At 33.8% G+C, this 15920-nt stretch overlaps 2 protein-coding genes across 2 annotated transcripts; one reads left to right on the forward strand and one right to left on the reverse strand.

The window, feature by feature from the left end:
- The first annotated feature begins 10851 nt into the window (after positions 1–10851).
- Positions 10852–11430, forward strand: LOC125218419 (transcription factor MYB51-like). The gene has a single exon (XM_048120080.1). It carries the CDS (start codon positions 10852–10854, stop codon positions 11428–11430), a length of 579 nt encoding a protein of 192 aa, XP_047976037.1.
- Positions 11431–11774: 344 nt separating this feature from the next.
- Positions 11775–15489, reverse strand: LOC125222428 (RNA-binding protein 34). Its single transcript, XM_048125029.1, has 6 exons — positions 14643–15489; positions 14498–14556; positions 13867–13936; positions 13655–13780; positions 13440–13568; positions 11775–12391 (listed from the first exon to the last, which is right to left on the reverse strand). Exons 1-6 carry the CDS (start codon positions 15426–15428, stop codon positions 11945–11947), a joined length of 1617 nt encoding a protein of 538 aa, XP_047980986.1. The 5' UTR covers positions 15429–15489; the 3' UTR covers positions 11775–11944.
- Between the last annotated feature and the right edge of the window lie 431 nt (positions 15490–15920).

Here is a 15920-nt window from a genome sequence, read left to right on the forward strand (position 1 = left end):
TTGATTAGATTCATCTATTCCGTTCCTTAGATTGATGTGTATTTCTCAACTCTAGCTCGATCAAATTTTGGGTGTTCATTAATTCTTCTTCTTTATACGTATTTTTTGTATGAATTACGTAAATACCAAGTATTATAGTACTATGTTTAGCTTTATCCATAAAAAACAAATAATGACTAACCAAAAGCTTTGGTGAAGGGACAGCTAAAATTTTACTAACACTGTTTTTGGTGGTGTTGATAGGAATTGGAGAACCAAAGCACGATTCGACATATTTTTAGGTGATTGTATACATGAAATAAATTAATTTATGAATGAAATGTCTGATTGAATCATTTTTACTACTAAGTATTAGTCTTATATGTTCAATAAATTGGAGAATGAGATGAAGTTGGTGTTCCATTTTCTAGATAAAATAGTACTACTAGCTTGACTAATTATTCCATGATTATCCATCTAGGATTAAATTGTGGAATTGAATCTCGTGAACTAAACACACTATATATTTAATCCTGAGATACAATCTTGCAAACCGAAAATCCTCAAAGATTATTAAGTTATACTTTTCATTTAAACATGCTCTTCTAAGCTTTACGTTGTCATCAATGCTTAACCTACCGGATTCCGGCTACAGCCAATCCTATCGGGTTATCCTCTACGCCACTACGCGTTGCTCGTGCTAAAAATTTTCAAACTCTAAATGTTCGACCATAAGTCTCTTTTTGTTTGACATATTTGATTTATATTAACATCACACCTTTAAAATAAATACCCCGTAGTAAAGCCTAAAATAAGAAAAAGGTTTAATTAATTAAGACGGCCAAAATATGGGCCTTAGTTTCATATATTATATCTATATCTATGTTACACCTCAATCTAATTTAAGAAATGTACATGTTGTTCATTTCGAATAGAACTCCCATTTATACATTCTCTGGGTTTTTAAACAACTCAGTTTATGGGCTCTTTAAATGAGGTATAATGTTGATATTATATATTAGACTTTACTCTTTGAATTATGCATTTAGTGGCTGTAGATTAATTTGAAATAATAATTTAAATAGATTATGTGCAGAGTTTTGGGCCTTAGTTTTTAGGGATAGCCAATTAACAAACGCATATGTTTTCCTGTTTCTAAGGTCCAATATATGTTGCCAATTTTGTTGGAAATTTTGGGTCTTAGAGGTAGCCTTTAATTGACGTGATATGATTTACCACTATATCCATTGACAAAAGTTGCGTTTGTGACGAAATCACATATTTTAATGTAAAATTAATCAAATAAAAACGATATAAAAAAATAATTAAAATATCAGTAATAAAAAATGAAATCCATCTCATTTAATATATAAATAACTATTAGAAAAACCTTTAATAATATCTTAAAACTTGAAATTGATCTCTACATAGACAAAGAGATACCGGTAAAGTGTAAAACCTAGCGGATTTGGTCTTCGCATGTAACTATGTAAGTAGGAGTATATCATAGTAATTCTGAAACAAATGCGCAAAGTCACAAAAAGACTATACTTGGTCTTGGAGCATATACTCCCTCTGTCTGCCACTAGGAGTTCCATTTGAGTTCGGCACAAGTTTTTAAAAATATAAAAGAAAGTGGGTGTGAAAAGATAGTAGAATGTGGGATCCATTTTTATATATTAGTTTTATAATAAAATGTGAGTGGAATGAGTTAGTGGAAAGTGAGGAGGAGTACGTACTATTTATAGTAAAAGTGAACCGGGACTTCTAATGGCAGACGGAGGGAATATGATTTACACAAAATACTACCTATAAACCTAATAAAACATAAACAAATACAAAATAGAAGAAATAGATTCTAAATTTTCAAAAAAGCCCCAAGTGGGACTCGAACTAGGTACCTCATTAAAAGGCCAAAATTCTACCCAACTGCACTAAAATTTCATTTTTGTAATATTACTTACATATACTATACTAGTACATAGTAAATAATCAATTGGGTGAGGGGCCCAAGGGCCCCCCTGGCCCCACCTTGCCTTCGCCTCTGCCAATAATGCATAACCCCATATCGTCATAATTAGGGATGTCAATCGGGCTAAACCGTTCTGGTTCAGGCCAACCCACTCGGGTTGTCGGGCTATTCGGGTGCGGGCTATTCAGGTTATGAATTTTTTGGGTCATGAATTTTCGACCCTAGCCCTAGCCCGCCGGATTTCGGGCTAACCCATCGGGCTATTCGGGCCTAAAAACTTTCAAAAATAATCTTTTGTAATCAAATTTTCCTCAAAAAAATAATTTTAATTTTTAGATATTTTTTCTTCTTAGTGTTAGAATCATATAAAATCTTCAAAATTTTTCATAGTTTTCCTCAATAATAGTTGGAAAGAAGCATTTCATCTCGATCAACTACAATCTAAGCAAAGATAGAAAAATTAAATCAATTAATTTCAATTAAAGCTTGTGTTCGTGTTATTATTTTGGCATTGTTTCATAATTAATTCTTTATGAAAATTAAAAATCATATCTTACATGAATCATTATTAAAATGATAACTATATTGAGATTTTGATGGATTAATTCTTAATTTTGTATTGATTTGCTTTGTTGGTAGTAAGACAGTGGTGACAGATGATGGGGCGATGGAATAATAAGTTGAGGTGAAACTTTAAAGTTGATAGTGTGGGATTGAGTGGAACAGTGTAGTAGAATGTAGATCGAAGAAGACTTATGATTATGCCACATTAAATTCAAAAATATAAAAACTCAATATTTTTTAATTAAAAGTTGCAACCCGTCGGGCCGACCCGCAACCCGTTCGGGCCAACCCGTTTAACCCGCCAACCCATTCGGGCCAACCCGTTTAGCCCGTTTTGTATTCGGATTATAAAATTACAGCCCTAACCTGCTCATTTTACCGGGCTATTCGGGCCGACCCACGGGTTTCGGGTTGAATTGACATCCCTAGTCATAATCCTAACTTCGAATGTATTCCCCCAGTGCATTGTGATATATTCCATCTCATCGGCCAATGCCACACCTGGTGAGGTGAGCAATAAGATTAATCGGTTTAGCTGGTAGGGAACTATTTTGGACAAATTGTGGACTAGTTTAAACACAAGGAGAGACTTATGTCCAAAAAATTTTCATAGCCTTCGGCTCCTAAGTGTTACGGACAATAATACATGACTGATCTACACGTGCGTCAACAAGCATTAGCTTCTCAGGCAAGCACAATGCTTGTTGTATATGGTTGCATCGGTTCGGTTATGTCTGACGCCTTAGACCAGAACTCGTGTCTGATTGATCTACACATGCGTCAACACGGAAACATTGAAACGCAACATTTCATCATCGTGGGAAAGTATTTACACGCATTTTCCACAAGAAAGAGTGGAAATTCATGATATTACAAGGTCTATTAGATTCTTTAAATCCCTCTTGCTAAACAAACGTACACCACCCCCTATGTTGTTGAATCAAAACCAACGCAAAATACTTCTCAAATTGATTGCAATTGAGAAGAAAGTATACACCAAAAAAGTAATAAGAAACCAGGGATCTACATTTAGATTATTTTTAATTAGGCCACTCACATAAGACTAGGATCCTTTTAGTGTTCATTTGCTATTTAGTTTAAAATTGTCTAAGTACTTAACAATTACTACCTCCGTCCGCCATTAGGATACCTATTTATAGGCAACACGGGTTTTAAGAAAAGTTAATGGAAAAAAGTTAGTGGAATAAGGGTCTCTCTTGTATATATTAGTTTTAAATAAAATGTGAGTGGAATGAGTTAGTGGAAGGTGGAACCATATTACCAATTATGGTAAAAATGAACCGGGACTCCTATTCGCAGACGGAGGCAGTATATTAAATTAATTAGTTTTAGATAGCTGAATTATTAGTAGTTGGTATTTGATATATTAGATTATTATGCAATTAATTTTAGTTAACTAAATGATTAAAGTTCGGTATTTGGTATATTAAGTTAATTATGTGTAAATAACTATATTTTTTTTGTTTGATTATATTAATTTGTATTTATGATTCAATTATGAATGGAAATTACTCCCTCCGTCCCACATTTATAATCACATTTAGTTAGGGCACGAGTTTTAAGGAATTGGTGGAGTGTGTAATTAATGAAGTGAGATGGTGGAGTGTGTAATAAATGAAGTGAGATGGAAGAGTGAGATGGTGGAGTGTGTAATAAATGAAGTGAGATGAAGGAGTGTGTAATAAATTAAGTGAGTTGGTTGAAGGTGGGTCCCTTGTTGACTTTTTGATTTTTGATTTTTGTTTTGGTTTATTTTTATGTTGATAATGACATTTGGGTGTAATTTTAGTGAATAATGGGGTAAAATTTTATGTCCAAATATGGAAAATTCTAAATGTGACTATAAATATGACACGGACTTTTATGGCAAAATGTGACTATAAAACTGGGACAGAGGGAGTATTATTTAATAAAAATACATTTTAGAAGAAGAAAACGATAGCCACAATTAGGGGAGAAGACTGGATAGATGAATTAAAAATGACGATTTTTTTTTTAGTTTTTGATGACTAACCATATACACATGCAATTATAATATTTACTTTTGAAATTGAACACTATAAATTGAAAGAAAATTCACCGGAAGTTTCTCTTGTTGGTCTCTTCATAACTTTCACCGGATAATTCACCGAATGATCTCCATAACCTCTACATGGTTGTCGATATTGCTACTATTTTTAAAGTCCATCCGTAAGTTAAATACAAAACTAACATTAAAATCAGAATATGTATTATAATTATATATATAGATATATTTATTTACATGCTCAATACAATATCTCCAAAATCGAAGTTTATCCATCAGATAGTTCGTAGCCTTTTTGTGGTAAGCGTTTACAACACTTTTGTTGTAAGCCTTTCCATCATTGACACTCAAGACATTGTTCAACATTGGAGATCCATGTTTCTCAACTTTCTCTAGTCAATCATAATCGTGAAAAAAGGGAATATCAAAATTTTTAGAACCATATTTTGGTTTTGACAGTAAATCATATAGTAGATACATCATCTTTATGAAAACTATTTGTTCTTTCTCCTTCCAAAAAGTTGTCAAGTTTAGACCCCAAGTACCCTTTAGAGAACCAACCTCTTTTGATTGTAGGCGTGTTATATCCTCATTTGGAACCTCTTGTCTCAAATCTCCGGTCATGTTGAAAAATATTCCTATCGGAGTACTGTCTCGTGTGCTTTTTATGGCAACCCCGTTCAACATATTCCCGTGAAAGGCTTTTGCTTGGTGTATGACTCTGAGACCATTAGTGATGGGGCCAAAAACATTCTTATAAAATATTTTATGATGTTCATTCACCAATGCTTATGATTACCTTCATAACAGTAGTTTTGGATTATTTTACTCCTACTACTCCACTCCATTCCTACTAATTTATGCTCTAGCCACTCATCTAGAGTGCAAAGAAAATCATCTGGCTGGAAAGACTTATGTTCCTCATCATAGCACAAAATGAGAAGGGTATTGGAATTTTCTATAGCACTGAAATGTGACAGAACAATGTAATGATCATACTCATTCTTGAAAATGGTGCACGGAGTTGTTAAGTTTCACATATTGTTAGTAGATATTTTGGTTATTTTTAAACACGTCCTAGGATCAACCATTACTTCATAAGAAATTTTTCTCTTCAATCCCTGTTTTTTGGGCTCCATTCTATGTTAAGAAAATCACATAGTACAAATTAATTATACTGTAAACATCAATCCAACAATACAATTTTATAACATTACAAAATACATCAGATTCACTCACAAGAAACAGGACAATGATGTACTTGATTATTGCACGGTTTTAGAGAGTAGTTTTGCATGATTTTGATCATATTCTATATATACATTGTTATATATCTCTATCATATTGATATTTTGAACACTTTGTGAAGAATGTGTAGAAAATGGGTTGAAAACCGGTTTAAAAGGCGAAAAGAAGGATCCAGAGTTGAAAGGGGCACGAAGTCGGCACAGCTGGCGATCTGCCAGCTTCGCAACATGACGAAGTCGCTGACTCGCTGGGTTCCTTGCACAATACCACCATAGACTAGAGGTGCCCAAGGTTTACGGTTCCGGTGGTTACCGGAACCGTGAGAATTTACCCTGATCGAAACCGTCGATTATAGAACTGTGGTTCAGTTTAGGTTCAAAAATATTCAAATCAAAATCGAGCCGGAATCGCTGGTTCCAGATGGTTCCAAACCGAAATCGTGAAAAACTTGCCAAAAAACTGTGAAACCGAGTCGGAACCGCAAAAAATCGGCGGTTCGAAATCGTAACCGCGAAACACCTTCGCGGTTCGGTTCCGATTCGGCAATTTCCAAAAACTGGAACCAGTGGTAACGAACCGTAACTGCGATTCCGGAACCGTGGGCACCTCTACTATAGACGACTGGCGAATTGCCAGCTTTGCCTCATCATGAACCTGACAACTCGCCAGAATCCACCGACACTGTTCCACGCTGAAAAAGTAAGCCCTAGGTATAAAAGGATGTTACACACCTCCCAAAGCACCTTTTTACGCCCCCAAGTTCCAAAACTCAGTTTTTCACCTTGGAATAAGAGAAAAACGAGCATAGGACGAGTATTTATCGCAAGATTGAATACGAGGCCTCTAATCCTCCAATTCAATTCTAGGAGTTCATATTTTTAGTTTGCTCTTGTTTAAACAATATAGTTGAATATTTTCTTGAATATTTATTTGACTTTTGCTATGAACATGTGTAGTTAATTCCTCCACAGAATTCTATGGAGGAGATACAATGATTATTATAATTTATTGATTTTCTTTTTATATGCATTGACTCATGTAGTTATTTCAAATTTTCAATTTATCTTGATTTTGTATGTTTGTTTGATTGATCATCTTATGAATGCATGTGGATTTTACTAGTACAATAATCGATCTAGATGAGTAGCTTAATTTGAAAGAGGATAAATTGACATCTTAACCAATATTAGTTGAGAGACTTGAGCTTTTGAATGAAGTAATTTATCTTAATTATGAATATTTTGAAGTTGTTATCTTAGTTCTAGTAAAAGACTTTGGGTTCTAGGTAGCAATCTACGAATTGTATGCTTCGATAGAAGATACGATATTACATGATAGCTTAATATACTAACACGCAACAACGAAGTATACTTGAGTTAAAATATATTCCTAAAATTACGATAAAAATTAATAATGATATTTAACTAACAATACTAGTATGATTAAGTTTCCAAACTACTCGTGATAGAGGTTTCTTATTAAAATAAAAATGTATTTAACGTGGCTTTGAGGTTGACATTGTGCACATTATTTGTGCAAGAAGTTTCATTGGACGTAGGATATTATTGTATATGTGTTACTTCAGCCGGTAGGACATTATGATGCAAAACTGGTAGAATTAATAATCAATAATCAAAGTCTGTCTTCTAAGTTCAACAATAAAGCCTTTATATAGATAAAGGGAAATCCTAAACTTATGAAAATAAAACTAGAAGGAAAATAACTAAAAGGAAAATAAGTAAAATAAGAAAACCTAATTTGTAGAAGGAAAAACAATTACTTCTAATATTTTCCATCTACTAATTATATTAACTAGGAAATAAATAAAACCAAAAATAAAGCTCTTCTAATATTGCATCACATTATTTCTTACTCCCTCCGTTTTGATCTGTCCATAAAAAGTTTTTCACTTTGCTTTTTTCTATTTTTGGTAATGGTCCACATTTTCCATTAACTCATTCATACTCACATTCTATTATAAAACTAATATATAAATGTGGAACCCTCATTCCACTAACCTTCTCAACTTACTTTTTTTCACAGTTCTTAAAACTTATGCCGAGTTAAACTTGGACAATATTTCATGGACGAAGGGTGATATCTTAATGGAACTATAGTCTTCACCAATTAACTATCGTCTAGTAGTGTAACGTTTCTTAGAATCGTATAGCTAAAAGGTCTAAATGAAGTTAGATTAATTGGGTTATTCAATTTATGATACTACCAATTTTGTGTTTCTTTTTTTAATAAATAACTTTGTTGTAAAATATATCGAAAATGTATTTGGTCGTCAGCTATATCGTCTAGCAGTGTTACATTCTATAATTATTCATCCCCTTAAACCCTAAAAAAATTAGGAGGTTCAGTCTTATACTCAAGCAATCGGATTTGGTAAGTAAAATCTAACTATATATTTAGGAACATAGTCTTTTCTGATGCTAGTTTAGTTATGTGACAACATTAACCGAAGTTATTATAATTTTTGTGACTACTTACTCGAGTAGACTTTGGGTGAAGAGAGTGACATAAGATTCAAGGAAAAAACTTCAGCAGCCTTCTTTTCCTAACTCCCTATTAGACTATATTAACCACTTTTTATCGACACAAGTAACAAGAAAACGTTTCACTAAATTATTTTCAAAGCTGTCGCAATCGTATCAAAGCTAAACTTAATTAGTAGTACTCTCAAATAATCCTTCGAGAAGTGGGTTACCGTACTGAAACTGTCATACTACATACCGTACTGAAAACTCAGAATAAGTAAAAACAATATATTTACATAGTTTATCAAAAATTTTGAAATTGTACCGCATTTTCGATATGCTGTATGGAAAATTAGTTAAATGTGGAAGATTAATATATCAATTCGATACCACTCTTTCAAAAAAAAAAGAGCTACTTTATGAGACGGTGAAATTGATGAAGTAAATCGTATTTGAAATGTGCAAGATTGTTATACGTACTAGTTGCGTGGATTGACCATGTAATAGTCTAACCTAATAACCACCCTGGTTTGGACAGATTATAGTATTAAATTAATTTGTGGTGGACAAATCTTCGTATACATTTGGACTATCCCTTTCATGTCCAACAGTTCTTGTTATTATGTCAACATATTAGTGTATGCAGTATGCATATAAATACATACGTATAATGTGAATAGTTTATTAATGTTGGCAAATTTAATTAATTAGTTTCAAATGATTGTGAAAATAGAGAATTATTAAACACTCAATCACGAAGAACTACAGCAGATGAATCTACTAGCTTGATGAGTGCAACATTTAAAATAAAAACTCATAAATTAAGAGACTTATTAATGAACAATATTGTTTGCATAAATTGAAATGGTTCCAACTTCATCCATTGATATGCTAGTATAAGATCAAATTACTTTGTATTTTATAATTTAAGCAGGTTTTTAAATGTAGGGGTATTATTTTTTGAAAGATAATATAAATAATTCGATTGTTTTGTCACAATCAGACACATATAAAGTTTGATATAATATTAATTAAAGTCTACATGCATCATTAATTGTTTGGATCAAAATAAAGTCAATAAACTATGGAAAGTCGACGACTTTGGCTAGCACTATGCTCGACGAATATAGTCTTAATATATGTATAAAAATAAGAGTTTATAGGTAAACGAATACTACACTGCCGCTCATGGGATTGGTAGGAGATCCGTAATCAACACCTAATACAAATTTATTTTAGAACAAATTTTATTTATCTATACTTTCTTTATTTTCCCCTAAAAAGGTGCAAAACCTTGTAGGCTGTAGGTTGTAGCTTGTATAGATGGCTTTGACATTTAAATCATTTTACTTTGGAAGCAATAGCATAATTATGAGCACAACAGTCAAAGTCCTATAAAATTACTTTTGAAAACACATTGGCAAACCATAAATCGATTTAAATGAATCTCTTATCCACTGCTTGCTTTCACTTAATAATTATTTTCCTTTTCAATATTCCCACCATTCCACTAAATATGAAACATTTAATTTCTACACGTATTTTATGTAACTATTATTTATAAATTAAATAAAAAGAGAGAAAGTAAAAAAAGATGCTCATATTATTTCCATTTCAAGAAATATGTCACTTTTAATAGAATAATCCAAACAAAAAAATATGTCACTTTTAGTAGAACAGTTTTAGTAGAACAGAAAGAGTAATATTTTACTAAAATAATTGTCATTTAAATAATAATCCGCATTGACTTTGGATTAATTTCATAATTTTTGAAATTTGAAATATAATAATTTTTCACAATTGTGCCATCATGATTAAAATTGAAACTGTTGTAGAATATGATATGGCGATAAAATGCCATTTCGGATAAATTGGCATTGTTTTAATTAACACTCAAAACAACGTCGTTTTGTTATAAAAATATAATGAAACCGGCGTCATTTTTCCACAATTGTCTCATCATATTTAAGTGATGAAACGATTACGGTTTGAGCATCACCAAAAAAATATATTTTGTATAAATTAGACGAGCATTGACTATCACTTAATCTTCATTAGACTCATAATAAATACTGTATAATTATATATTTGAAGAATAAGATATATTAAAAAAAATATTCAATCTATCAAGAAAAAATGGAGATTAATTTATACTTCGTCCAATTAGAATAGTACTGTCTTTCATCTTTTATTTAAATTAAAATATAAAAGTTATATGCAATTGCTTTACTTTTGCGAGTATCAGACTCGGACGTTGCTCGGTCGGGCGTAGGTATGATCCGACATGATTTGGTGGGTCGGATCCAAAGCCTACCCGATCCGCAAGAATGGTGGCCGTACATTGATAGGAGAATTGTTTATATAATTATAATAAAGAATTAAAATAATTCAAATTAATAAATTGAGATGCATTTTAAATTAACATCCCCTAAAGAAATGGAAGGTTAATTTCGTAGGACAAATGAAAATTTATATTTATTTTGTCTTATATCATATACCACCAGAGTTCACGTCTGTATATTGATTTGGTTGGTTATCTGTAAAATTGTAGGTGGGCTATGATTGCAAGTCGACTTCCAGGAAGGACCGACAACGAGATCAAGAATTACTGGAACACTCATCTTAGGAAAACACTTCTGTGCAACGGCATTGATCCGCAAACACATCAACTCTTAACTGATTTAAACTTCCCTCCAAATTTAAACAATTTCCCGTTGAGTTGCCTCGAAAACTTGGCCAACATTAGACTACTCGGAAATATAATCCAACTTCTCAACTCGAATCCGTTGCCATCTTTCTCACCTAACCGAATCGATGCAACTTTGGATGGGATTCTGAACCCTGCCTTGCATCTCCCATCTTCGATTGCCAACGTTGCGTTTTCCAGTGATTATAAACCGGTTTGTAACAGGTTCCAGCCACCGGAAGTTCAGCAACATGTGATTAACGCGGAATACTGTCTTCCTGGATTGACTCCAGCCACCTCAGAAATTTCCTCCGGCAACGTAGGCAACAGCAGCATTTGTGACTATTCACCGCTGAATCAAAATTACGAAGAGTTGTTGGTGGATGATGAAAACAACCGCTCTTTTTGGAAGGATATTTTATCTGAATCTTTTCCTTCTTTGTCTATGTAATTATATGTTCAAACTAGCCATCTGTTGATATGTTTCATTTGTGTAGTTTCTATTTCTTCTTTTTTTTTTGGTTTGTAATATTCACATAAATGAAGTGTGAGTGTGAGAAGTGGGAGCATGGATTTGATCAAAGCTCTTTTATCGCTTGCAACTTACTTATTTGGCTAAAAGATGATTGACAATATTATGCCAAGGTAGTATATATGATGATTTTAGACCATAAGAGAGAGCTATATTTGTGAAAAATTTGTGTACGTGACACTTTTCCAAAACACACCTACCTAGGTTTCCTTGATCAAACTCAACATATATGGATTAAAGACAGACTAATTAAATACCTTGAATAACTACTAAAACAAGTATTCCTTTGATATTTCTACTGTTCAATCGGCAGTAAAGCCGGAGTAATATACAACTGTATCCAGTAAACAGTAAACACACAGTTCTATCTATCTTCGTATGCCTAATATTTTTTTTTCTGTTTCCATATCATGGCCTGTCTTCTAATATTTCTCTACCTGGACGTTCTCGCTTTCTTCCTTTGTCCACCACTCTGAGGACTTGGATTACCTAGCTTCCGCTTCGTTCCAGCTACTTTTGAAGCACTAGCAGCCCGTAGGGCCTTTTCCTTCCTTGCAGCCACTGCTGGCCGTTTCTTCATCCCAGAACCCTTCTCTTTCGCAGGTTGAGGCTTTGATTTGGCAGAGAGGATATTTACTTTCGTACGGACTTTCTTCTGTCCGCCGGATTTGCTTGCATGCAAGCCCTGGTAAGAGACGTTTGCCTTTGCTAGCTCCTTGTAACCACCATCCATTTTTCTGGACTTCGTAGCACTATTGCTCTGTGGTTCTGAAGTGTTCACCCTCTTAGAAGAAGAGTCGGCCGGTTTAGCATGACTGAGCCTAAGTTCACGGTTCCGAATCCACAAGTTACGTTTCTTGAGGGCCATATTGGCAGCATCCTTCATGTAATCAAGTTAATGATTAGGCGCAAAACATATAAAATAGTTGAGAGCCAACACTTCAAGATACAAGTTATAGAACATGATTCTTGGAATGGAAAGGCAAAAGATGATTCTGTAACCACTAAGCAGATGAAGTTGTGAAAGACTATCATCTCTTTTGTGATATATACTCAGATTTAGACTAACACAGATGTCATAGTTCATCAAGTGCAATCATATTGCATGAAAGAGATTGGAACCCTTATTACGACTAAAAGATATCCAGAGCAAATACTGGATAAAGATACACAGTACAAGAGATCCATTATTACAACTGTACTGATATATGTATCTTGTTATTCTTAATAAGCATAATTTCAAGATTCGCCCCTAATCACTCTACCTAGATAACATAAAAAAAATCGAAGATACAGAAAAAACATATGGCAACAAGGACAAAGAGAAGCAATCAGCGAGATAATAGGAAAACAGAGGTTGGAAAATGGCCCAAAACATGCACCGAGCAGTTTCATAATTGATTGCAGATGTAGAATCACATATATATCCATTTTCATACGAATACCGCTGTACAATTTTCTTAGTTTTTATCTTTTTAGAGAGACGGCTGAGAATAGCAGAAACTGGCTGTAAATTATTCTTAATGACTTCCTTTTAAGTGATGCTTAACAAAAATTATTATTTCACTGAAAATTAAAAGGAATATCCATGGTTTCGCATCTAAGTATGATGACTAAAACAATTAGAATCCTCAAGATACTGTCTGTTGTGCCAATAAATGACAGGCACGTTAAATTCTACTAATAAAAGCAAAATCCAATATACATTGAGAAATACTAAATGGTGCAAAACATATAAGAACTCTGCAATACATTATTCATGTTTTGCCTTGTAACTTTACCCCTATCCAGCAGTTGATTGAAAATACAAACTACGAGGATGCAGTAAAATTGATATGTTGTTTACTTCAATCAAAGATATGCATTATCAGTAAGATTTAAGTTATGGAAAGCAAAATGCACCAATAATTAAAATATAATGTTCTTACCACAGTTTTAAACAACACATATGCAATTCCTTTCCCCAAGCTCGACCCAGGATCCCTGACAACCCGTACAGCTTCAACGCTTGTTTCAAGATTTTTTATATTAGAGAATAACTGATAGATCTCTTCATCCTGGAAAAAGCAGAAACTCAAACAATATTACAACAATGAAAACAAAAAACAAAAGAAGCAGCTATGTTGAAGATGAAATATCTTGCCTTGACATCAAAAGGAAGATTTCCCAAGAAAACAGTCCTTTTGTTTTCGTATAATAGAGGATTATCTCCCTTCAATTTCTTGCGTGGTGGGCATGCCCTGTCAATACGTATATGATTTCCACCAACCTGAACACAAGTAAATTAACAACCAATGCCCACCATGTCGTATAAATTAAGTGTGTTTGCAGAAAGAATGTGAAGGTGGAACATACCACGGCCATATTATGGGCCAATGATGCTTGAGCAGACTCCTCAGTTTTAAAAACAACATAAGCATTGACACTGCAAAAAAAACAATAGACGACTTATGCTTGTTTCTTGGATTCTGCACCAAATACCACCTCTTCCCTCATAAACATAAGCAGGTAATTTCTTGTAGAGTAAGAGAAGTCAACTAACATTTTGAAAGAATTTCTACTACATTGAAACAGATAAGATTAAAGCACATACGCGTGCCAGGACCATCAAACTCAGCTTCATTGATGGACATAAATGATACACTAATTGAAACAGGTGATCTCAAACAGAGACCAGAGTCCAGTGCAATGTTTCCACAGTGTCAACTAAGATAGCAAATGTATGTGAGGCAGATTTGATAGACACAGACAAGACCAAATCAAGAACTAATACTGTCAGAATCCACACATAAAATATTTGAGCTCACTTTCAATGTTTCCTTTTTCTTTCTTTCTGGTGAGGTAAGGAGACCACTAGTTCTTTTAAAGTCTTATTTCATACTACGAACATAAATATCTTCATTAGCACATGCAATACAATTACAACCATTCAAATACAAAAAATGAACAGGCAAAATACAAGTATATGCTCAACTTAGAAGCGAACCTGTTTCCATTCTCATTGATTTTCTTCAGGATTACAGCACCCTTCCTCGGCATTTTTCCCTACAAACAAGAGAAGACCACCATCACTTTTACACACAAAACAATCCCAATAACAAACCATAACAAAGCCAAGGCAGCAGGCTCACATCGACAATCGGAACTGATCGAATCCTAACAGACTCGACTTCACCAAACTTGCTAAACTCCTTGGCTATTTCCTTCTTCTTCAACTTCAGCGGCAAGTTTCCAACAAATATAGTCCTTAACAGCTTACCTTCATCATCAAAACCTTCCTTTGACACCATCATATCCTCTGGATTTTCCATTTTCTTCCTCTTCTCTCCCACCACATTACCCAAGCCCTTACTCTCATCAATCTCATCATTTACACCGTATCGCTTCGCCTCATACTCCGCCTCAACCTCATCTCTCTTCCTCTTCCTTTTCTTCTTTTCATTTTTATCACCATTTCCCCCATGATCCTCCTCCACAATTTCTCCTGATTCAGAGACCAAATTGCTGTTCTCATTCTTTTCACCCTCTTTCAGCTTGGCTCTCTTCAACTTCTTGCTCTTCTCCTCAACCTCTTCACCATCAATACCTGAAATTTCTCCCTCAGCTTTTTCTTTCTTTCTTTTCTTTGGCTTCTTCGCCTCAGAAAAATCGGAATCCTCCAAATTCGCCTCGTACTCAGCGTCTATAGGTTCTTTTCCTGCAAGCCCTAATTTCGATTCTTCAATTGGCGGCTGTGTTTTCATAAATTTCCGGTGGAAGGGATTGTTGTCGGAGAAGAGAGAATTTGCAGCTGGGTCTGGCCCGGGAACATCGCCGAACAAGGTCTTGAAAACGGTGGAGGAAGTAGAAGCATCGTTGGATTCGGAAACATCGTTGGATTCCTCATTTTTAAGAGGATTTTTGGATTTCTTCGCCATGGCAAGAAGGATTTGTGAATTGTTGTTGTAGAAGAATAGAAATGTAGGAATGGCAAAGAAATACGTAACCCTAGTCGTAACACCGTTTCCGTAGTTTGTAAGTTTATACGGTAAATTTAATTTAATTACTACTACAAATCTCTACTATTGGGTTCTCACTTGTAATATTAACTAATTAAATCAACCAAAATAAACAGAAAAAAAAGTTATTTATAGTGAGAGTTGAAAATTTTATAATTTCTATAATGGTCCAATATACTCTCTTTGTCCCATTAGAAATGAAACGTTTGCTTTTTCACACATGTTTTGAAAAAATAATAATAAATAATTAAAATGGATAAAAAATAAAGTAAAAAAGAAAATAATATAAAGGGGATTCTCCTTTACATTATTCTCTCTCTTACTTTATTTTTTCACCACTTTAGTTATTTATTATAATTTTTTCAAAACAAGTGCGCAAAAGTAAACGTTGCATTTTTAATGGGACGGAGG

Source organism: Salvia hispanica, chromosome 4 (assembly GCF_023119035.1).
Source record: "Salvia hispanica cultivar TCC Black 2014 chromosome 4, UniMelb_Shisp_WGS_1.0, whole genome shotgun sequence".
Lineage (NCBI taxonomy): Eukaryota > Viridiplantae > Streptophyta > Magnoliopsida > Lamiales > Lamiaceae > Salvia > Salvia hispanica.